Source organism: Spea bombifrons, chromosome 4 (genome assembly GCF_027358695.1).
Source record: "Spea bombifrons isolate aSpeBom1 chromosome 4, aSpeBom1.2.pri, whole genome shotgun sequence".
NCBI classification, from domain to species: Eukaryota; Metazoa; Chordata; class Amphibia; order Anura; family Pelobatidae; genus Spea; species Spea bombifrons.
In genome coordinates, this window is record NC_071090.1 from 56479148 (window position 1) to 56505224 (window position 26077).

The 26077-nt window shown below is 36.5% G+C and overlaps 1 protein-coding gene across 1 annotated transcript in view; it reads right to left on the reverse strand.

Annotated features, from left to right (window-relative positions):
* GRM8 (glutamate metabotropic receptor 8) overlaps positions 1-26077 on the reverse strand; it is a 366995-nt gene that overhangs the window by 97788 nt on the left and 243130 nt on the right. The window contains exon 7 of the mRNA XM_053465208.1: positions 11221-11421. Within this exon, the coding sequence (XP_053321183.1) occupies positions 11221-11421 (201 nt within the window). The remainder of the gene's footprint in view (positions 1-11220; positions 11422-26077) is intronic.

The window sequence follows — 26077 nt, forward strand, 5'->3', positions numbered from 1 at the left end:
GTAATTGGAAGATGTCCAGCAGTGCCATTAGCTCAACATTGGCAGAAAACAGTGAAAATAGTGGTACAAGAATGTCTATTTGCAGGCAGCAGTGAAACGCAGTGGAGGTTCTGAGCAAGTTTGGGGCTGCATTTCTGCTAATGATATTTGGGATTTGGTCCGAATTTATCATCTCCTCATCCCTCAATGCTGAGAAGCACAGGCCAATACTTTACCATTATGCAATACCATCAGGAAGGCATTTTATGGACCACAACTGTATTCTGCAGCATGACAACAACTTTAATCTATGACTGACCATGCGGCGAAACTATTATTTAGTATTATTTAGGAAAAGGAAGTCTTTAACAGCTTGAAAATATCATATCGCTAGAAGGCATGTGATGTACAACACTGTTTTCAGGTTAGGGTTTACTAACTACATGTGAGGACCCTGTTCCAGGCTATGCTTTTGCCTTAGTTCAACTAAAATATATTTCAACTGCTGGAAGGGGGTTGGCTAGATTTGAACTAACAGTCTTTTGTATGTAGGGCCTGCACCTAGCAGACCCACCAGAGCAGGACTTTAGTTAGCTCCCTTTCCTGTGATGGAGCCTCTTGCTGCATTATGGCCTGTCGGGAACCAACATTGGCAGAAAACAGTGAAAATAGTGGTACAAGAATGGCTATTTGCAGGCAGCAGTGAAACGCAGTGGAGGTTCTGAGCAAGTTTGGGGCTGCATTTCTGCTAATGAAATTTGGGATTTGGTCAGAATTTATAGTCTCCTCATCCCTCAATGCTGAGAAGCACAGGCCAATACTTTACCATTATGCAATACCATCAGGAAGGCATTTTATGGACCACAACTGTATTCTGCAGCATGACAACAACTTTAATCTATGACTGACCATGCGGCGAAACTATTATTTAGTATTATTTAGGAAAAGGAAGTCTTTAACAGCTTAAAAATATCATATCGCTAGAAGGCATGTGATGTACAACACTGTTTTCAGGTTAGGGTTTACTAACTACATGTGAGGACCCTGTTCCAGGCTATGCTTTTGCCTTAGTTCAACTAAAATATATTTCAACTGCTGGAAGGGGTTTGGCTAGATTTTGAACAGTCTTTTGTACGTAGGGCCTGCACCTAGCAGACCCACCAGAGAAGGACTTTAGTTAGCTCCCTTTCCTGTGATGGAGCCTCTTGCTGCATTATGGCCTGTTGGGAACCACAGGACTTGAACCAGCGACCCTGAGCAAGGCACTTACCTGTTAGCTACTTCCTATTAGTGCAACTGTCATTTTCTAGTCCTAAAAAAAGGCTGACCCCTCTTATCCACATTGGCCTTGTGTGGTCTAGCTGCAGTGTCTCATGGTTTAGATCTCCTGTTATGACCTGATTCGCTGTATTAGCGTTCCTGACTTCTTCAATTCTAACCACAACTAGTTCCTGAATTTTTGCCTGATTGCTGCTGATGGGGACTTTGGCCTGATTCCTAACATTCCGGATCTTTCCATTCCTGAACCTGGCTTGTCTGACTTTGTTCTACCCTGTCTGGGTTGTAGTATATCCTGATGATTAGAATGATCATAAGAAGTGACTCAAAGGGCATGTATATATATATATATATATATATATATATATATATATATATATATATATAATTTATATTGTACTGTATGTTTTGGATACAGAGTTTGAGATGTTTCTATTTCAACTAGTCAACAGTGTATTGTTTTGTATTATTGATGAACAAGGAAATGGTCTTTTTGAAAACCTTAAGACAAGCCTTACACTTGGAATGGCAAGGTTTACCATATGAAATAACTGTTTTTGAGCTATTAACCCCTCTGTGATATCTCATGATTGATTTTGACAAAAAATATATTCTGTCAGTGAGTTATAACTTTAATTTGCCTTCAAATTTAGAGCTACATTGGTAGCAATAAGGAAATTATTATTTTTTCCAATGCAAAGAAAGGCACTGGGATCTACTGCAATGTTTGTGAAAAAAGTGGAAAGAACCACAACTGGGTTTTTTTCTGATGAATTTTGCAATTTTTTTTCCTTTTGTGCTTTGGGGTTCACGTGCCATGAAGGCTCCTGTCCCCTGATGTAGCCTGCCTATGAAGAAGACCCTATTTGGCTCAATGCTACCGCGCTTGTGAAATTTACAGACAGCTATGGTTAATGGGGTGTTTAGGGTTAATTTAGGGGCAGTTATGGTTGATGGGGTCTTTAGGGTTAATTTAGGGGCAGTTATGGTTGATGGGGTGTTTAGGGTTCATGTAGGGGCAGTTATGGTTGATGGGGTGTTTAGGGTTAATTTAGGGGCAGTTATGGTTGATGAGGTGTTTGGGGTTAATTTAGGGGCAGTTATGGTTGATGGGGTCTTTAGGATTAATTTAGTGGGAGTTATGGTTGATGGGGTATTTAGGGTTAATTTAGGGGCAGTTACGGTTGATGGGGTCTTTAGGGTTAATTTAGGGAAATGTATTTTACTTCAAATCTCCGTTTATTCAGGTAAAGCATATGAAATAAAACATCACGAATCATACATGTGTAAAAATAGGCAGAGTCTCTCCCAACAATACAGTAATACAGGAGGTTGTCAGACAAAACCTTATACAGTAAGCATACCAGAGTCCGAAAGACTCAGACAGAAAAACGAAACATTGTGCATTATCAGAGATGGAGAGTATGCCAAGTTAATGCTGTCAAGCAGAGAGCACAGCACGGCAGACTTGACATAAAAACAATGAACCAAGAACAAAAACAAAGAGATACTCCAAGATGTCCATGACAATGTAATGTGAAAGGCAAGCTGACCAATGTCGCCATTAAAAGCACATAGGAAGGGAAGTAAGTTACCCTATGAAACGTCAAGTATAGCACATAAAGACCTTAAAACTAGCCTAACGCCCCCCCTCCCCCCGACTGACACATGTCAATAAAGCGCGGTGAAGCGACCCATAAATTCCAGGGGAGCCATTTGAGAGTATTGTTGTGTTCCTGACCCGTGGAGGAGGCCACCATATCCTCCAGTTGCGCAATGCAATTTACCCGAGACACCCACGCACCAATAGGAGGGGGGCCCGCCACTTTCCAAAACCTGGGGATAATAGCTTTCGCCGCCTGGATAAGATGAATCGTTAATGACTTCCTGTAAATACCAGGAGAGGATTGAACCTGGTGTAATAATAAAGTACCCGGAGAGGCCACGAAGCCAGGCTCAGCAATTTCTCTAATCATAGGGAAATGTATTTTAACCTGTACATGTACATTTCATTTTCAAAATGTATATATTGTGAACCCCCTTTGGAATTACTGACCAGCCGCCACAGTGGACGCATGTCTTTTTTCAGCCTATGTAGCTATGTAACTATGTATTTACATGAACATGGCAATTACTACCATTAGGCATTTCTATACTTATTCTAAAATTCAATGTAAACTGAAATATAGCTACAATCTGGCCAAATCCCTATTTTTTCTTATTTATATACCATATGTTCTGTTTCCTTGAATTAGAAACATTCAGAGAACATTGGTCATGAAACCATTTTTTTTTGAAAAGAGGAGAAATAAATGTTCCAGGAAATATGGAAAATAAATGAAGAAAATAAGCTCTCTTTTGTTCAGAAAATGTTTTAGCACAACATAAACTATTTTACAGCAAACTGAAAGACATCTTAGAATAATTTAAATAAAAATACATCTTTAAGTAATTGCATAACGCAACAAATGGTTTACAAATACCATTATTGCAAAAAGGTCCATGAATAAAAAAGTATATGCTTTAGGGATGATAATGGATAGCTCATGATCTATTTCTCACAATGTAGGCTAAATAATATGTTATTTGTCTCTGCATGTCTGACATCTAGGCTTTCATGGATTCTATATATATTTAAGGTTTTGGTAGAAGAAAAGGTTAACACTTAGTTACGAATGCAGTGTAGTGCAGGAATGATACCAAAAAATAGGAATGGTTTAAAATTCAGAAAATCTATCCGTATTGAACAACATTGCATATGCCAAGTTTCACTAATTTTTTGACATTTCAAAGCCAATACAAGAAAGGAATATGCTAATATTAGAAAGGTTTCCAAAAATGCCTTCAATCTGTTATTATAAATTGAAGCCATAACTACTAGCTAAAAGTTTTTCAAAATTAAGCGATAGATGACATTTAGGATATAAGATACTTTTTTTGCTGGCTCCCACTCCTTTCATTCAGATCATCTATGGTCTCTATGCTAATCTAAATATAAAAAGATATTTGACAAGACAAATGTGTGCCAACTCTTTCAATCACTTTCCATTTACTGTGCAGAATAACGTTTTCCAGTGGGCAGATTTTAGCACAAAAGCAATTGTGTGTATGGTTCATGATATGTGTGGAGGCAAGCTGTAAGACAATGTGTTGAGCTCTCATTGAAGCCCATGGGCACATGTATTTGTTTCTTATATCAGTGTGGATGGCTATGATGGCATGGTGCAAGGGTTAAACACCTATAGGTGGTGCAAGGCACTCCTTGGGCTTATGCCCTTGTAATTCCAGTTCAAGGATATGGGCTGCTCTGCATGTCCCACATGTGCCAGTAGTCACAGAAGGGATGCAGTTGATATGCCTATCCAGCCTGTGTTGGTTTAATATCATTTAAAGTGGTTATATTTCCGTGTGGTGGAATGGTTTGTGAAAGCTCAATGCGTTAGCTTGATTGCTAACGCATGGTAATGATGTGGGAAATATGTAAATGTTTTAGTTACATGCCGTTATCCAACTGTGATACCGTTGGTAGTGTCAGAGTGGAGAAACAAGATGTACTGCACCATGGACAAAAATTGTCCATAACTGACTTGTAATACATTTTTGTCATTTGATTTTATTGTGTGTGTCTCGTCATTTAAGGTGAAGGAAAAAGAGGTGCCGACATAGGTTCTACCTCAGTCGTGTCTAAAGCCCTACACAGATATGTATTTATATAAGATGTATTATATTTATTTATATAAGATGTATTAACTGTAAAATGATGGCCACTTTTAATACCGTATTTGCTCGATTATAAGACGAGGTTTTTTTCAGAGCAAATGCTCTGAAAAATACCCCTCGTCTTATAATCGGGGTCGTCTTCTAATCAGACCTCAAATAGAGGTCTGATTAGGAGACTAAGATCCAGATCCCCCGCACCGCTGCAGGGGACCTGGATCCTCCTGTCGTCGCCCCCCCCCCCCTCCCCACACACTTACCGGTGCTTCCGGAGGTGAAGTTGACAGCGGGGGTTTGTATGCGTCCGTCGCAAATACCTTCCCCGACTGTCAGAGAACAGAGTTCCAGAGTTCCTGATCTCTGACAGCCGGGGAAGGTATTTGCGACGGACGCATACAAACCCCCGCTGCCAACTCCACCTCCTTCCGGCTGCCGCGGAATGAGACGTCAACCCGCTGCCCCGGCAATGCAGCAGGAAATTGGAAGCACCGGTAAGTAAGTGTGTGTGTGTGTGTGTGTGTGTGTGTGTGTGTGTGTGTAATGCCTTACACCCCTATATGCCACTCTGGCACTTAGGGGTTAAAAGGCATATTATGGGGCAGAGTGGCATATAGGGAGGTATAAGGCATTTCAGGAGGCAGAGTGGCGTTAAGGGGGCATTTAATAGTGCACTCTGCCTCCTGAAATGCCTTATACCTCCCTATATGACCTTCTGCCCCATAATATGCCTTTTAACCCCCTAAATGCCAGAGTGGCATATAGGGGTATAAGGCATTTCTGGAGGCAGAGTGCTCTATATAATGCCTTTTAACTCCCTTAATGCCACTCTGCCTCCTGGAATGCCTTATACCTCCCTATATGCCACTCTGCCCCATAATATGCATTTTAACCCCCTAAATGCCAGAATGGGATATAGGGGTATAAGGCATTTCTGGAGGCAGAGTGGCACATAGGGGGTCAAAAGGCATACCATGGGGCACAGTGGCATATAGAGGGTTAAAAGGCATATCATGGGCCACAGTGCCATATTGGTGTGGCAAGCCTGGGGGCAGATGTGCGTAACTGGGGGACAGGTTGGAAAATACAAGAAATAAAAACAAAAAAAAAATATTTTTCTCAATCATAGCTTTTATTAAAAAAAATAGTTTACATGAATTAACATTTACTGGTAAAACTTTTTTCCTTTAGGGTCGTCTTATATTCAGGCTTTTTCTTTTTTTCCTAAGTTAATATTCAGATTTTGGGGGGTCGTCTTATAATCAGGGTCGTCTTATAATCGAGCAAATACGGTATTAGTGTAACAAGTTTCACTGTTCTGTAAATTAATGTGTTAAATGACTTCTCAAACATAATAATACTAATTATCAGTATGTAAAATCTAGCACATTTAGCATGAAATCTGTAAATAAGGGTTTTCTCATACAACTTCAACTGTAGATAGGTAGCCCAATTACATTTACACCTTCAATATACAGTCTAATCCTTTGGGAATAGAAAAATTTATCAGCTCAGGTTAAATGGTTTGTAGGAGAGATCTAAAGGACTTGCCAGTATAAGGGAAAGTAGTCACGGCGCAACAGACTTCGCGCTATCGCTATGGAAAAGGGAATGGCCATTACTAGCCCTATAGGTAAGAATGGTTATCTGTTAGACCAGGAGTAGGCAACCTTCGACTCTCCAGATGTTGAACTACATTTCCCTTGATGCTTTGCCAGCAGTATGACTGTAAGAGCATTATGGGAGATGTAGTCCACAACATCAGGAGAGCCGCATATTGCCTACCCCTGTTTTAGACTAACCTCCAACCATAGTTAAAAGCAGCAGTGGTGAATAGTGTCAATAGGGATCTCCACAGCCTGATCAGATCCACCCCATAATGCTCAGAGTGTTTGGTATTTCAACATAACATGTTTAGCTGATACTGCAAAATAGAGTTCCCAGAGTATAGTTCACCAGCCCTGCAGACGTTGGCTTTGACTGAGGAAATGGTATTTCTTTCATATTTAACCCCTTAATGACAAAGCCCGTACATGTACGGGCTCAAAATGCATTGTTTTCAATTGGTTTAGGGACCGCCCATTGTCCTTAAGGGGTTAATAAAAACTATGATTGAGAAAAATGCATTTCTTGTTTTTATTTCCTTTTATTTGCCATCCTGCCCCCAGATATGCACATCTGCCCTAGGTTATGCACATCTGCCCCCAGATATGTCTTAATCCCCCTATATGCCACCTTGCCCCCCAGATATGTCTTATACCACCTATATGCCACTCTGCCTCCAATATATGCCACTCTGCCCCCCTGATATGCTGGTCTTCCCCCTCCCAGACTTACTAATGCATCCCCAGACATGTCCCCCATGCTTCAGACTTTTTAGTGTCTAGTGGGGACAACCAGTGAACATCTACGCGATGCGTGTAGACAACTTCTGCTGCTCCATCATAGAAGCCCCGGGTGAAGTGTCGGGCAGCATTGGAGGTTGTCTGCGTGCATCGTGTAGACGTTCACCGGCTGCCAGAGAGCAGGATCCAGGTCCTCTGCAGTGCTGTGGATGATATGGATTAGAGGACTGCACTGGGAGGCGGGTCCCGCGGGACCCGCCAAAAAACTTGCGGGCGCGGGCGGTCTTGCTGGGGCTGCGGGCGGGAGCGGGCGGTCAGGCACTGTACCTGCGGGTCCCGGTAATCCCGCGCAGTCCCGCAAGGCTGCCTTCTTGCTGCTCCCTTACAGCGTCTCCTAGTTTGCTCCGCCCAGGAACAAAACGGAGTCACGTGATGTGACGTCACTTCCTGTGACTCCGCTTTGTTCCTGGGCGGAGCAAGAGAAGAGACGCCGTAAGGGAACAACTCGAGGGCAGCCGCGCGGGAGTGCGCGGGAAATCAGGTAAGGAGGCGGGCATGATTGGCCACAAATGTGGCGGGAGCGGGCGGGAGCGGAACACCCACATTGCGGGAGCGGGTGGGAGCGGGATTAAAAACCGCGGGAGCGGGCGGGATTAAAAAAGTAGTCCCACGCAGGGCTCTAATATGGATCTTAGTCTTATCGTCAGACTTCTATTTGAGGTCAGATTATAAGGCAACCTCAGATATTAGAGGAGGGTTCTTTTTCAGAGCATTTGCTCTGAAAAAAATTTGTCTTATATTCAAGCAAATACGGGTATTAATACATTTGAACTTGATACTATTTGATGACTCTAGGTGGCCTCAAAACCCAAAGAACCACTAAACCCCAAATATTACAATAATTGTATTGCATCAGCATTCATGATAGATTCCAGTCTACTCAACCAAACATTAATGCACACAGGGCAAACTAAGTATTTGCAGTGTGTTGGCTCATAACTACAATACCTATCACAGGACAACTGACTTAGACCAAGGACCGGCAGTCATGGTTCAAATATATGCAAGCGGTTCACCTGTTCATGTACTGAGATCAATATAATAGAACATTGTAATGTGACCCATGCACTCTAATCATCTACAGGTTTTGCCTACAATGCATGGGAATTACTCACTGTTCTATGTTAATATAAAAAGTTATAATGCTGCCAATGCCAGTTCCAGGGGTTCTGTGCACTACCTGGGTTCTGTGCACGCATGCACAGATTGAAAAAAAAATATTCCTATCATACACACTCACAGACACACACAAAGTATTATATGTATATTCAGAAATCTAAATTTATATCCTTTTTGTGTATCTTTGCAGGTTTTGATATATATATATATATATATATATATATATATATATATATATATATATATATATATATATATATATATTATCAAATATATTTATTATGCATACTAGAATACAAAATGTGAGTTGTGGGCTTTTTAATAGCAATTTCATTTATGCCCCAAAGGATACAAAAACCTGCTTTTTTTGTAATTTATGGGACTTTTGCTACATGGTCAAGTAGTTATTATTGCTGTATTAAAAATGTTGCTTGCACTGCAAATTTACTTGCTAGGATATAGCGCTCAGATTAAAAGTCAAGGAGGTAGCTAAACTCCAACTGTGAACTGTATGTTAAGTTCAGAAGTGTTCACTTTCTCTTTTCTCACCCATAAGTGAAGGCATGATTTTCACAACAATTAGCCTTTCTGAATGCCTAAGGTTTTCTCTTATCAACACTCTAATTTTAAACGTTTACATTCCAGTTCATAGCACAAAGAGCTGCACTAGCATAGCTGACAAACGGTTTTACAAGTTTAATATATAAAATCCAATTAATCAACGGACAGATTATGCTTGACTTCACCATGAGACCTGGCACGACCTTAAGCTTTTCCTTTGGTGACAAACAAAAAACTGAAATACCGTATATCATCATAAAACATCTAACATGCTTGACTAATGTAGTAAACTTTTAGTGTTAATTTAATACATTTTGCTAATTGACATCATTGTCCTTTTAAACCGTTGAAATTTTAAATAAAGGATTTTAATGGTTATATATTTAAACCTTATTATTAAAGTATTTTTAGAATTACATCCCTAGCCTTAAAGAGATTAACTCTCATAAATAACTTCAAGGCAATGTTCTTCTAATGAACCTACTCCGTTTGGTGGTTTTTCCATTAACTCTTTCTGAAGGCATTTCTCATTGGTCTACAAATACAAGTAGTAAACTACCATACTGCCATTATTTGTTTAAAATAGATAGTCTGAAGAAGAAATAAAGGGATCAAAAAGTAACAGTTAAAAGTACAAATGCATCCCACAAAATAGTATTTTTTATTTAATGCGTGTTAAAGTCTATCATGCTTTCTCTGCATGTGAAATGGAGCATACATTCTTTAGTAACTGAAGTTCTGTCTTATTTAACTCTTGAGAGAAGGGCCTTCTTTACCTAATGTAATGGTTCGTCTTAGTCAATTTTAGTTTTGTCATACCCTTTGAACATATCTACTAAAAAAAGCAGTGTAAATAGTGGCCACTATATGAATAAAATATAATAATAATAATAAAGATACTGCCATGCAAAATGCCTATGTTTAACCCCTTAATGACAAGACTGTTTCTTACGCGTAGTACATTTTGGGACAATGGCTCTTTTAACATTTTTCAGTGTTGCTGTAATTTTCTTCTTTCTCATTTTGGGCACCCACACATATTATATATTGTTTTTTTCAGGACAAACAGGGCTTTTGTTAGATACCATTATTTGTATCATATCATCAAATTTACTATAGAAAAAGGATAACATATGGTAAAAAATCTTTTACTCATCTGCAAAAACAAATGAAAAACCCTGCTATTTGTCCTGAGTTTAAAAATACCCAATGTTTTTATGTTTGTTTTTGCTTTTTTCTGCACGTTATGGTGCAATAAGTACCAGTAGCGTTTTGCTATTTCAAAACCATTTTTCCCCCAAAACTGGTCATTCTGCCCCATGTGCAATTTCAGGTATCTTTGAAGCTGGCCAATGCAATTTACCCCCTCAAACCATATATTTTAGAAAACTAGACACCCAAAGGTATTTGACATGCTGGTATTTTAACCCTTTCCATGCACTAATTTTACCACCAGCCTTTGTCAAATTTATGGTAGCAATTTGTTTTTGTATTTTTTTCAAACACATTGTACTTCAGGTGTGAATTTACCGCTCCTGGTATATGTCCGTGTCACACAACACCCCAATATGTGTTCAGTAACATCTCCTGAGCGCAGTGATACCCCACAGGCATGGGTTTGTTGGGTTATTTGGGAGGTAAAAGGCCACCTTTGTGAGGTGTGTATTTTTTTGCCATTTAGACATCTGGTCAGTCTGTGCCCACGTCCCATATTTGGGGCATCTTTGAAGCCGGCCAATTCAATTTACCCCATCAAATCATACTAGGCACCCTATGGGCATTTATAATGCCAATATTTTAACTCTTTCCATGCGGGAATTTTTATAAAAATATAGCGTGAATTGTAGGACTTGCTCATAAAACACACACACAGTGTTCCTCTTTGCGCTTATAGTGTCTGAGACATCATTGAAAAAACAAGTACATTTAAGGAATAGTTTAAATAATGTCATTTCAAGAGTATATGGGGAATAACACATTTAGTGGCGTTAATAGGTAGCTCAATTATCGTAAATAAATTATTTAATATTATATCTGGCAATATACCTTACAGAGGAGATAGATGGAAAAACACCGTTTAACAAATCAGATGAGTTTGTAAACTTTGTTTTCAAAAGAGAAACAGTGTATTTGAAATGTATTGTATAGTAGCATTTCAACTTACCATTAAAATGAACAGACCGAATGTAACTGAGAAGTTCTTTCCCATCGACTGACTTCATTCTTGGACAAAGTCCTACATATCCTGGGCATAAATCTCTGTGCATGTTATTAAGAGCATGGGCCATCGAATACACTGCATCTATTACAAACTGGACTTTGCCTTCTTGTTCATAGCTGGAATCTCTTCCAATTTTTTCTAGACCTGTAAGATAAACATATGCATGTTCGCTTTATTTTCATAGTGGATCACACAAAATAATTAAATAGGAAATATTCTTATACTGCTATTTCAATGATGTGCCATGATTTTAGTTAGATAACCAGACCACTTAAATGGACACTCAAGCCACCATATACATTTGAATGCATACGTTTGTTGAGTGTCCCTTTTAAATTATGAATTTTTCTGCATAAAAAAATGCATAGAGGGACTTTGCAGGACCCCCCTATTACATTTGCCTATTTTTATTTTAGCACTTTGACTGAAGAAGATTTATTCAGCAAAACAAATCCGCTTGCCACCATGCGTGTTCAGTATGCTCACCGTCTGTCAGCGCTGCATGAGCGTTCCAGGAGCTCTAATGGGGCCTCACATGCGTATGCACATAAAGCACTTCCATTCATTTTAATAAGAACATTCCTGAAACTTATTAACTTTGCATTTGAAGCAGCCAAAACTGGTGTGAAAACTGGACCATCAAGGGGACAAGAAGTTTTAGCTTTGGAAATGCAATACACTTCATTTAGCATAAAATATGTAGATAACTAATCTGTATGACACTACAGTATGTCCATGTCTGACAAATAATGCCATTTTTTGATTGCTTAGTAGAATTAACAGTGGTTGTCAAAAATGTAATGATTAATAAAAATTAATCTGCCTTCATTCAAACCGAACCCAACATTTATGAAATGCTGAACAGCGCAAATTGTCCTCTGTAATTATTATTATTTTACTTTTGTACTGCCTGGTAAAATTTAACGTAATCAAATGGCATTAAGTATACACCTTGCACATTTCATGGAGATGTTCAGTGGAATCCAATTATAGCAAGATTTATTAAGTAATTACTAATTATTCCAAGAAAGAAAGCCTTCATTGATTTTTTACTTAAACAAACCTGAATTCTGGCCTTTTGGTTTCTATTAAGCAGCCAACTACTGTTATTTAAAGCAACTCGTTCGACACTATTCCCATTCAATTCAACATAATTTAGTGAATGAGACAGTCTAATTTTTATTTGATCACATTATTTAGGCAAATTAACAAGGCAGCATGCTGTTTACCAATGCATGAATCCAATGCTACCATCTGTCACTCTATAATATGTACTAACACATTTTTGTGTTTAAATTAAAAGAGGGGCACTAACAGACTTTGTTTTATACTCCAATTATAGAAAAAAGAGACTTTTCCTAATAATATATCTGCTTCTTTTGATTCTGTTTTTTAGACATATTAACAATTATTTTCACTTACATTTTTAATGATATGGTGTTTGAGGACCGTATATAGTGAAAAGGCACCTGATATTATAGGTTAAGGACAATTTAAGTCAGGATTTATGGACCAATAGGACACTATTTCAGATGCAATGTTATTGTACAACAATAAACAAATATGTTTCATGAATAAACGTACAAAAAAAAACTCCTACAAATTCTTTGAACAATATGTAACTGTTTATAGCCTTTGTGAAAAAAACAGACATGTCATAGCAAGGTAAATGTCAGTTTCTAAAAGGAAAAAGCCACTAAATTGGTTCTCTGAGGCAATAAACAGTTCCCATTACTGAGGGAAAATATTTACCAGTGTAAAATATTTTTCATTAAGAATTAGGTCAATATAGTGAAGCCCTTATTATTAAGCAGCACATACTCTTGGTAGGCTTGCCATAGGACAGTACAGGATTTCACATGCTTATACATTTTAGCAACCTATAAAAAAGCTTTATGGGAGGGGAGTAATCTGAACAGCATGTCATTTACTATGGCTAAAAAAACGTGATGAACAAAATAAAATAAAAATGATCAAAAAAAACACTACAAATTTCAGTGATATTCCGAATATCTGAGTACTTCAACAATTCATGTGGTGTTACATATTCAGAGAAATAATGTTTTTTTTTCTAATACACTATCGTTTTATTAAGCCATTTAACTGAGAGTATTTGACCCACAGAGAAAAAAAAGTATAACAAAAAAATAAATGGCATAATGGGATGCCAAATAATACATTGCATTTTCAAGATTTGCTTTTGGAATCATTAACTTGATCTAATATATTATCATATGTTTCCCTGCTCAAGAATTGAACATTCAGATTCCTAAAATCTAAAATTACATACTGCAAATTGACATGCAGATAGTAACTAGTTACAAATTATATGTACAATGTTTGGTACTTGGTGACAATTTAAAGAATTTATGGATTTTGATATTTTTAAACTAACTACTCACAGTTGAAAATCCATTCCCAGGTCAAAATACAAAACTAGTAAAAAGTAGTTGTAAACTTAAAACACTTTCATGTGTCCACAGTAAAATGACTCATGTTTGCCCCTTATTTTAGGCCTAATGAGGTCAAAACATTTGTGTTAGCAATAGTCACAAATACTTAAAACATTTGACTCTACAAAAAACATACCTGACGGGCAGATACATATCAAGCGGTTGTTACTTTGCAGGTCATTCAGTTGTCTTTAGTTAACATAAGTGCCGGAGGCTTTTCAAGAATCAAAGTGTGTACTTCCACGTGTGATGGTCTTGCTCGAGGCATAATATATTCTGGACTACACCATGCAAGCTCATAGGTTATTTCACATTTATTTTTCATTTGACCCTCAGATCTTTTCTTTTTGGTGTTTTTTTTTATATATCAATTGTCCAGTTTTGTGCTTTTATAAAACTAGTTTAATTACTTACTAAAAATGTATCACAGCTCAAAAATGCTTGTACATGAGGACTTTTCCCCATTTCTAACCTTATGATGCAGCTGAGGTTGACATGTTTACCTGGTCAGCAAACCATGCTAAATGATTGGGTCCACAAAATAATCCATTGTTTATTTATACTGAATAGTACACTAGATAGTACTCTGTATAATGCATTCTACTTCCATTTAGGATTCCCACATTGGGTATTTTAGTAACCTGTTTTATAGAAAGTCTGCAGGCTGTCAGACACCAAATTAAAAGTGCCACTTTGAACTTTACAGGATCTATATGTGAACAAAATTAAAGATTAGATTATCAAGTGCATAAGGTTCCATAAGAACTTTTGCAGCATTTTTTATATATTTTTTTTATTGGAGCATTCTCATCTGTATTTGGCTAGGTTTCCACTTGGGTTTTTGTCCTGCGTTTTTTTCTTGATTAAAAACGCCAAGAAAACTGCCACTGCATTTACCTGCGTTTTGGCGTTTTTTCTGCAGTTTTTTCTGGCGTTTTAGCCTTTCTGTGGAAATTGCTTTTTTTGACCTTAGGCAGTTTTTCCAGCCTTTACAAGTTAGAAGTTTTACCCAGCTAAAAGGGATTAGGATAAATGGCAAGTATCTGCCCTCTCCTGATGTCATTTACTTGGTAGACCCTTTTGTCTCTTTTCTGTGGTTTGTAAGGCATGCTTTATTCCGAATGTCTGCTCCTCTGGGAAGATTGGCCCCAAATGATGGTGCAAATTGTTTGCTGTTGCTTTTGGCACGCAGGATCCAGTTGATGCGTTGGGTATGTTTGTTTGTAATGGCATGTTTGTTCCAAATGGTGTAAAATTCAATATGAACCAGTCCAGGACTTTGTTTTGTGTGAAACTGTTTTCAGCCTATTTCTCATAGGACACACAGATACTGGGTCCATCCTCTGCATTGTAACTGTGGAAAAAACGCCATAAAAAACGCCAAGGCAATAAACCCACATGGCTTTTTCATGGCGTTTTTTCTCTCCCATAGACTTCTATTGGAGAAAAACGCCAAGATTTCTTGCAAAAAACACCAGAGTGTCAACATTATTTTGTTATATGACAAGTGATGTACAGTATTTTTTTAAATTAGGATAAATACCAGAAAAAGAGGCTTTGTTAAAAAAACAGATGGTCACTGGCATGGATACAATGTAAGATAATTATGCATTGTGAGAATTGTGAATTTATGAGATAGATTAGTACAGTGACCCCTCACATACCCAATGTATATAGCCATTTTCTAATACAAATGTCTTTGACTTTAGTGTGTGATTATATTATGCAGAAAAAAATACAAATTGCACAAAAATATGAATTTTCGAATACAGCAGTTTGCAGGAAAGCTAATCGAAGAGGCGACTCATGAAGATGCATATCGATATCACAGAGTTGAGATATATAACTCTCCTGCAAACTCTTGGGTTACTAAACTTGCCTCTAATAAAAAAAAACATAAGTGCAACAAGAGTTTTCTTTGAACTTGTATGCCCTCATCTGTAACCCATAAATTTCACATACCCTTGCAAACCATTTGCAGATTATTAAATTAGTCAATGGCGTAGTAGAGCGCCAAGTGAGATGATTTATGTATGGATAGGATCAGTCTCAATATAACAGCTAATAATGTTTTTTTTGTTGTAGTAGGTGTAAACATGAGCTCATTGATTCGTATCTACTATCCGCAGAACTCATCACAATAAGAAAATAACACTAACATTGACTTATCAATTCAATAATTGAACATAATCAAAGATCCGCATAACTCTTTACTTGTATCGTTACCTAAGTGAACTTTTTAGGCCTGCTAAATCTGACAGCATCGGACTAAACATGTTAACTTACATCATTGTTTAAAGGCACATGATTTAAGATGTCTTGAATTTCATGCTATCTTAGTTTTCACCTGATGAATAATTAAAGATGGGCAGACAGTGAACCGGGCAGACAGTGAACCAGCTAGACAGCCATGGGATGCTGCCAAAGTGTCTTTGTAAGCAAATGTAGAAGATGAAGAGCAGCTTTCTCACTGTTACTTAACAAACAAAAGGATCTCTAAAAACCACTGCATTTGATAAATCCAATTATATGTCACACATGCCACACATGTCATACTACTAACAAAATACAAATGAGAAGAAAAAAATGTGGTCATATTTTTTGCCTTTCAACTTTATTGTTCTGAGTCCTTGCAAAACATTTAAATGGTCCTCTTACTGCTGATAGGCTTGACCCTATATTTGACTTTTCTTCCCAGCACTAAATAAAAAAATATATTGTTGCCAACTTTATTAGGGTGAGAAGCGCAGACAGTATTTTGTTTTTTGTATACATTGTACAGCCAACACACTGTATTTGCAGCATGCTCACACTGTTTGGTAGGCCTCATATTATACATATGTATTATTTGAGCCTGAGACTAGCTTAGCGCACCGACATTTTTTCTTTTCCCTGTTTGCACATATTTGAGGTTGTTGGCTCATCATTAGTCTGGTTGCAGCTTGCTGTCCAGGGGTTAATAGGGAGGAGGTTTAATTGCACCTCCCCCAACACATTAATAAGGTTTTGGTAGCAGTATAAACTGCTTTGTGTGTCCACTACGTAGGAGGTGAGAGTAGGTTCTCACCCTATTGAGAGTGTGCCTTGACGTGGCGGGTGAGCTTAATTATGCTTTGGCCAATTCATATAACCAAAACCTCTCATTTATATTATGTTTATATATTTGTTGCCAACTTTATTAGGGTGAGAAGCGCAGACAGTATTTTGTTTTTTGTATAATTGTACAGCCAACACACTGTATTTGCAGCATGCTCACACTGTTTGGTAGGCCTCATATTATACATATGTATTATTTGAGCCTGAGACTAGCTTAGCGCACCGACATTTTTTCTTTTTTCTTTTCCCAGCACTAAAGCAAGCCTTACAATCATATTTCTTGTCGGTTTTAATAATAAATACCTAACACTGAAATGAAAAAAACTATTGTCAGTTTCAATATTTTTGACGCTGTTTCAGTTCCTTCCTGCAGAAAACTATTTACTGAACTTTGTGCTTAATGCCCACAGGTATTTAGATTTCAGGATAATACTTGCTAAATTGTTTAATTACGGAGAACATTGATTGCATCTTAGTTAGTATAATCTTAGATTACAGCATTTGTGGGCTGAGTTGGCTAATTTAGTAACTTCTCAAATTGAGGCCATAATCTACTTCTCAAACACTGATTCAATGAGAGACAAGCTGGACAGAAAACATTACTTGTCCTCTTAAATTCCTTTAGTGATAGTACACCCGGTTTTCATGAAAATGCACATAGTATTTTTACTAGCAATGTAAATGTAATTATTGTTTTTTTCTATGTTCCAACTGTATATTCGTTCATCTTCATACCCCTAAATCCAATTGCTTGTAAGAACTAGACTTAACGTGTAATTATCTCCATCAAGTATATAACCTTCAATGCTCTAATGTTCATCAGGAACCTTGCTCCAAATGAATATATAATTGAAATACAATTATGATATCATGTTCTGTATTGTTTTCATCTTACATCCTTTCTTTGTACTTATGACAATGAATGATATCGAAATGGCAAAGCATTTTTATTAATTAGACACTAATTATAGTTTGTATGCCATCGCAGAAGAGATGCTGATTCCGTCTGTGGAAAGAAATTGCCATACCGTATCAATTATTCTTCATGAAGTGCATTAAAATTGTAATTAAAAAATGTTTTTTTTTAATCTCCTTATTCCAAAGGTCATTTATCAAATGGAAAATTATAAGTGTAAATTTACTATTGTTTTAAGTGTTTTGCTTCAACGGATTTCAAAGCACTGTATAATGCGGAGGTACACATACCTCTAATATCAAAACAAATAAGCAAGATGTGGAGAGCTCGCTTTGCTATGACCTATAATCTATAGCGCACATAGGTGGTAATTTTGAGACTGGCAAATATTTGTTAAGATCCAGAACATGGTAACAAATGGACATTTACCCCAAAGTTGTCCTGTGCCAACAATAATATACAGAATTATAGAGACAATATAACAATTTGAGCAAAGGATTAATTAAAATCATACATAATTAGACATCAGTTCTGTTTTGAGGTCTAAATCCACCAAGCTAATACAATAAAAATAAAATCCTTTCTTCAATTTAACTACCATATACATGGAAAATAACATGAATTCATCCAGTCCAGATACTTTTTGTTAAAGTTTTCTATAGAGACAGGTTTTCATAAACATACATTTTTATTCCATGGTTAGTTCTTTTATTGTTCTTTGTGTAGTAGTTGCATATAGTATCAACACTTCTAAAACCCTACTAGGGCAACACACTAAGCTGTCTTAAAAGATTTACAAGTGCCTACAATTTTTCCAACTAATGTCCATATAACATCGAGCACCCTTTAAAACTGGAGCAATCAAGACATTGCATACTTCTCAAAAATCTAGCACTGCATTTAATTTCCTAATCTAGGCACCCTTGTGAATCAATACAGAACATGTAGTCCTCATCAATTTTCACTTATTGTAACATACGGAAGTATTGTACATCGCTTGTAAGCGCTAACAAAGGTCTTTGATTAGCAGTACTTTTTGTATTTCTTATTTTATTTATTCAAATCATGCTGCATTTAAAGGAACAATCAACTTTGAAATATCACATATGTCATATGCATGCTGAGGCAAGGCACGGTGCGCAAGGAAAGTTTGTCAATTGTTATTCCAGAGAATGCGTCCCTAAAGTAGCAGAGTAATCACTCTGGGGTTATCTTTGTGAAAATCAACAATGGTTTTGGTTAACAGAATTAAGACGCAAACCAAGATATCTTCTTGACATACAGTAAAATTTATATTTCCTTTCTGTTAATTGGAAGCGTGGCTACAGGACCGCCCAAGGCATTGTAGAGGAGACAATCAGCAAAGTCTTTAAGATATCCCAACACCTCCACACTCTGTTACGCTACATGGCTGTGTAATGGTATACTACTGGCAGCTGGGAAATCAGACAGAAAAGCAAAACAATCTGCTACTGGCATTATTTAAAATGCCACTGAAAAATAATATTTTATATGCCATGACAACACAAATGGTTGTTTATAAATGATCCTGAGGACAGATGGCCCATTATCTGCATGCCTGGCACTTTTTTAAAGCTATATATAGTCTGGTGATGTCACATAAACATGGAATATGGTCCAGGCTGCCTGGATCCAGATCAGTGTTTTGATTATTCAGAGATTGCTTGGATTCAAGGAAGCGACATGCTGTTTTGTCTGGTTTCTTCTACTGTAATGCTTGCTTATTGGTCTATTGCCATGTGTGTGCCCGCCATCCTGGAATATAATATGAAGTATACATAAAAATATTTAAAAGATTTTTTTTAAATAATATAGTCCTCTGTGAGTGGATTTTGTTTACTGAACTGGGAGCTAAAGCTTTGCCAAGACCTCCTCAGCTAGTTTGCTTTATTTATCTAAACAAAGCATTTTGGCTTACAGTGTGTCACTAGATATATTTGATGAAGAACAAAGGAATTAGATTGTCAGCCTACTCTAGAGTAGTAGTGTCAGGAGGAAAAATAGCAGGAAATTATGTTATTTTTAATAGCACTCTTTTAGGGGGACAACTCGCTAATGTTGGTTTTGGAAAAGTTTATATATTACAAAAAATATTTGAAAAACAAGAATGTTTGACTCTAAAAGAATCAAAGTTAACAATTTAAAATGTATTTTAAGGACACAATGAGGCTTCATCGTATTGCAGCAAACATAGTTTAGATAAATTTAATTACATCGATGGGGACATGTAGAATAAAGTGATGTTTATCGAGATTTTTCATATGAACCTTCCATCTTTGTTTTAATTTGACATGTTCACATACTGTCAAACCTCATTGTAGAGTAATGGTGGGACTATATATATTCCAAAGATAATAAAAGATAATCCAGATACACAGTCCACTCTTTCCAGCAGAACTATCCCTAACTGAAGTAAATACAAACAAAAATATATAACTGTTTTGTCTGCTTTTATGATGAGGCTGTTGAAGAAATGATCATAGTAAATTTTAGGGCCAAAGTTAATAATACATTAGAAACTATGGTCACATTCTGCTGGTATAACACAGTAAATAAAAAAGATAATTCTGAAACAGGAACAAAAATATGGTTTATGGCTATCCATTATATGCACCAAATGCGAAAGCAGAATTTCCGAAAACCATCAATTCTGCTGAATGAATTTCACAGAAGCTATTTTCTAAATGCTGCACAAGAATATCCTATCTTATCATTTACTTATGTTTCCAGTCATACGAGACGTATTTCACAGTACATATAATCAGCTCTGAAAGAACTAAATAGAGGCTGATAATGGATTGCGTTCTTCCTGGCTAAAGAAACAGTGAAACATTAACATGTTTTAAGGTTTATGAGCTGTGTAGATAGTTTGAGTATTTTCAAGTATCCATGCCAAATAGCTATATGGTTTAGTGAGTTTAAACGGAAACTGCATATCGCACCCAGTTATAGCTGCTGAAAAATACCAGTTATTTTGTATCTTCAGGAAGAATTTCAGAGTACAAAGCTGTCACAGTCTCCTCTTTTATATCAGCGTTGATACCTAAATTGAGGTGCCTAAATTACTTTGAGCTGTGCTCACGAGTTTGATATGCTGCAGTGGGTGGATCATAGAGCATAATAAATGTTAGAGATCAAAAGGGATGCATGGAATTTATGAAGTGATTATATGCTCACACAATTATAAGCAACAGAAGCTAGACAGCCATTTCCTGAGCTATTTTCTGATTTATCTCCATATTCTTTATATAAAGTATCAAGAATTGGGTCAGTTTGTATAATTGTAGACAGAACTTTTTGGAATGTTTTGTTTTTGTGTTTTAATTTAAGTTACTACCAGCCCCCCTACTGATTGTATTGTTTCAAATAATTAAACCTATTCAGTAATTACTGAAGGCTGCAATGGGTATGCATGTGGTATTTACGGATTCTTGTCCAGGGTTACTTACTACCAGTGTTCCCTCTAAGCTGTCCAAAAATTTTTGCTCTGTGAAACTTTTTGCACAAGAGAAATTTTCTGCGCACGCCAACTAAGAAAAATTAGATGGAACATTGCTTACTACCCCTTAAAAATTCCAAAAATCCACCATCAAGGAAGCATACCAGATAAAACCCATCTCTAAAACCACCTACCCATACCTTTGTTTAGACAAAATGGTCTCCTGCTTTAAAATCCTCTAGAGAGGCAAGAAGAAAGTGTCTCATCAAACACTATTCCAGTACTGGGACAGTATAGCATGCCCTTTTCTATATTTGATGATTAAGTTGTTTATGGAATCATATTAACCTCTGCCTTTTCATTCTTGCTTTCCAGCAGTGGTTGTACAGGTTAATATAACTGGGTACTTTAAACATGCATGAGACGAGTTAAAGGCTATCCTTGATATATGGACCAAATCATGTTTGAGGTTTTCACAGCTGGACAAAATGAACAGGGTAGCTGGAACAAATTGCTCTGCCTTCAAATTCTATAAAAATATATTAAAAAAAAAATAACAGAGGAAAAATGTGCAATAGATTAATATTACCTAAACATTTACAAATCTATGAGAAAACAGAATAAAATGAATTAGCTATTTAGTCTTTTTTTATATTAATCTTATATTACAAAACAAAAACACCAAAAACATCTTGTTAAAATATGAGAACTAAGGTATGTTCTTATTATTTAAGAAGTGTTTAGCTCAGTTTAACAAATTTAAGATTTTACTTTCAAAGTCTTGTCTATGTAAAATGTATCCTTTTTATAATATAGAGGCTGCTTTAACAAGTGATGTAAGTACAGAACCAATTGTTTGTATGTAAATATCATATGTTTAAGGGACATATGGGACTCCATCTTAAGAGATGAGAAGAACATGTGCTGGGTTATAACTGGTATAATGTAGTCATTGCATGCAACTACCTTAATGACTACAAAAATTAACGCAAAGGTTTAAGAGAGCAGAAAGGCAGTAAACCAACTAATTCTTTGATAATTTAGATGTATGACTGATGGTTCTCCTGTGTGCTTTGTAGCATAATGTAGACATCATCTGCACTCGCTGTATGCTATCCCTGGTTACTGACCATTCACTGTCCATTTATAATAGAATGTCTATGGCTTAATTCTATCTGACTGCAACATCAATGTGTCACTAGAGTCTACATGATACTTAGTTGGTTTAGCAATGTATTTTTAAAGCAAGGATATGTCTTGCCCTGTGTTTGTTGTGGTTTGTGATATGTTAGGATAAAAAAAAATCTTAAAACTATAGGGGTCACGCCTTGTAGGGGATAATGATTAATATCATAGTCAAGTATACAGTAGAGAAGGCATATTTATCATAAAGATATGTTCATATCAAGGAGAAGGCATGGGAACGGATGCTATTGCATTGGTTCTGGACTGTCTTTGTTACTTTACAGAGCAGTGGTGAGACTTCACTTGGAGTATTGTGTACAGTACTGGAGACCGTATCTCCAGAATGATATAGATATGTTGGCGAAAGTGCAGAGAAAATGGTTAATGGATTACAGGATAAAATTTACCAGGAAAGGTTAAAGGATCTTAACATATATAGCCTGGAAGAAAGACGTGAAGGGGGGGCATGAAGCATTTAAATACTAAAAGGGAGTCAACATGATAAAGCAAGAGAGTTTTTTTTAAAGAAGAAATACTACCACTACAAGTCCTAAGCTAGAGGTGCAAGGTTTAAAAGTAACATCAGGAAATATTACATTACTGAATTTTGATAAAATGCATTTCTTGTCTTTATTCCCCCCAATTTATGCACATTTGAGCTTGTCACGCTGCCTCCCAGACATGGCACGCTGCCCTCCCCACATATGCCACTCCACTCTACCCCCAGATATGCCACTGTGGCCCCAGATATGCCTTATACACCCTGATACACCACTCTATCCTCCCCAAACATGCCACACTGCCCTCCCCACATATGCCTTATATACTGTATATGCCTTATACCCCCAGATTTATCACTCCGTCCTCCCCATATATGCCGTATACCCCCCAGATATCTCATAGTCCCCTCATAGAGTCACAGACCCGTTCGCATCACACTGACAAAATACTTTTATAAATAAGTACTGGTTTAATCTTCACGGCCCCCAGGATTTAGATTCCCCTTAGTTTGCACCCCTTTATCTCTAACTGTACCTTAAGTTAACTTCATTAAATTAATTAAACAGTTTTAATTTTAACAGTGAATTTTCACAAAAAATCCAATGTTTATAACAATTGTATAGTTGTTTATGACTAATGAATGTCTATGTAGACTGTGATCAATATTGCCTTAAAGAATCATCTCTATATGGAACACAGTCACAATATCATATAACTGCCATTAATGGCAACCTATTGATTTTTGGATAAACAAGGTGGAACAAAATCCAGTTCACATATAACACTTTATGTTAAATTATATTGGATTCCTTTTAAGATTTAAATTAACATTAAATGTGTGCATACTATGTATCTGTAGTATACACTATATATACATACCCATTTTTTTCATTTCCATGATTTTAAATATATGATATATAATACAGCTTTATCTAGAGATCTCATAATTTAAATATAAAAACCGCTGCATACACAATTGTCTCAAGAGTTTTACCATTTAAAAATAAAAGCTACAAACAATCAACTGTCATACTGCATGCATTCATCATACTATTCTCTGGGGGAGGAACAAGGAAATCTTATCGGGCTAGCTATGTCTAGTTATGGAACCCATAACCCATATAATGCCCACGTAATACCCATATAATGCTTAGGTTTTGGTCTCCATATATCTCCATAAACGATTACATCATTCCTATAATTTAGGATTGGTCATCGTTATCATTTTCCGATCTAGCCTCATCTACATATAGTTTTCAAGGTTGCCAAATTGTATTAAATTTATCAAGATTATTGTTTTTAAAATATAAACCTCTTTCCATTACATATTGGTATTGTATTTGATCAGTAACTACCCTCCATCTGATTCTGTCTACTATTCTCCAATGTCTGACTATACAGATCTTTACGGCAAGAAAGATATGACCAATCAGGATCTTCTGAGCTGTCAGAAATCTCTCTAAGCCCAAATGGAACAAAAACATCTTTTTGTTGACCCTGAAAGTGAAAAAGCAATCTGAGCAATTGCAAGATGTTGACTTATTGGGGACACTGCCACCAAATGTGGGCAAATATTCTGCTTTTGCTGGAACATCGTCAGCATATGTCCGAATGTGGGCGACTGATTCTATTAAGTCCTAATCACTCTTGTATGCACTGTTATGATAAATTGTGAACTACATGACTCATGGAAAAAATTTTGGAAAATGATTAATGCTAACATTCTTTATATGAAAGTTCATTTAAGATGCTTAAGTGGTACATGTTCCTTTTTCCATCAGTCATACACTATTTTGTTTTTGTAGTTTTTCTGCTTAAATAAAGTTGTTCTGGTACTTCACGTCTTTCCTTTTAACTAATATGCTGGGATGATGCAATAATGCCACTGGAAAGGTTTAGCTAGTGCCACTCAGGGCTTGATCCATTAGATTTTCTCAACAACACAGTAAAAGTAAGTATATTTTTGTGGAGAAAGCACACAGTGAAACTAGCACATGATTTTTTTATTCACTATGCTATTTTAATATGTTTGTTTTTCTTTGCAGCACAAGATGTTCCAGGGTTATAGACATGGAATGATTGGTATTCATTTATAGTATAGCATTTATAGCAAGTACTATCTCTTCTCCCAGTCTGTGTTTTTGTTTTTAATTGAAGGGCTGAATACAGAAACATTTTATTTATGTAGTCTATTCATTCATTCATTCATTCATTCATTCATGTTGATAAAATACTCAATATCATTCTCGAAGAAAAATAATTTTTCATTCATTAAAGAAGAGGTGTGCAGGATATGCATCAGATATTCCTTATCATTTTAATTGCAACACTACATTTTACAAAACTATCTCCACACACTGCTTATGTTTCCATTAGTTTTATCAGCATTACTTAGTCTTTGGAAAAATTAAATGAAGGTGTAAAGTGAATATTATGCTTTGACATATCCATCCCTAAGTATTTGTTAGTAATACATTTGAAATGTGGCAGATTTTGGGCTGAGGAGGGCCCTATTAAAAATACGAGAAAAGTTACATTTTCTTCTTGATGCAATAGTTCATGTTCATTCTCGAAACTTCCCAAAAAAATGTTGAGCTTTTTTGACATTCATTATGGTTTATGGACCACAAAATAATGAATAGCTTATATTTACACAGTTGTTCTATTTGTTTCTACCCAAGAGGCTCTTTTTTGCCAAGGCGGTACTAGGCCATGAGCACTAGGCAGAAGGGTCAATCTCGGATGGTTGCAAAATGCAGAACTGGAGGAAATTGAACAGCCAAACTCTGTTTTTTTATTTGTATTTTTGTAAGTATATTTCTGGTATATTTCTTGCTCTTTTGATTAAATACTTGTATTTTTGAATTTTATTAGGTTGTTTTTGTTTGTCCCCACCTCCTTATTTTGTATTTTGTCTGTAAGTGATGCTGTCTGATTGGAGTCAGCTTTGGAGGGCTGCACCATGTTTTTTTGGTTTTGCTGTTTAATGTGTGCCTCTCCATCATATATATTTTTTTTGACAGGAGCTTTCATATCCAAGCATCCATGGTTTTTTGTGACACTGAAGACATAGCAATCAATGCCCTTACTATAGACACTGTCAAATGGATAACTCACATTAGTTAGCCTTTTTGCTTATCTGACCCTGAATTCCACAAAGTCTTTCATGAGTTTTATGGATTATTATTA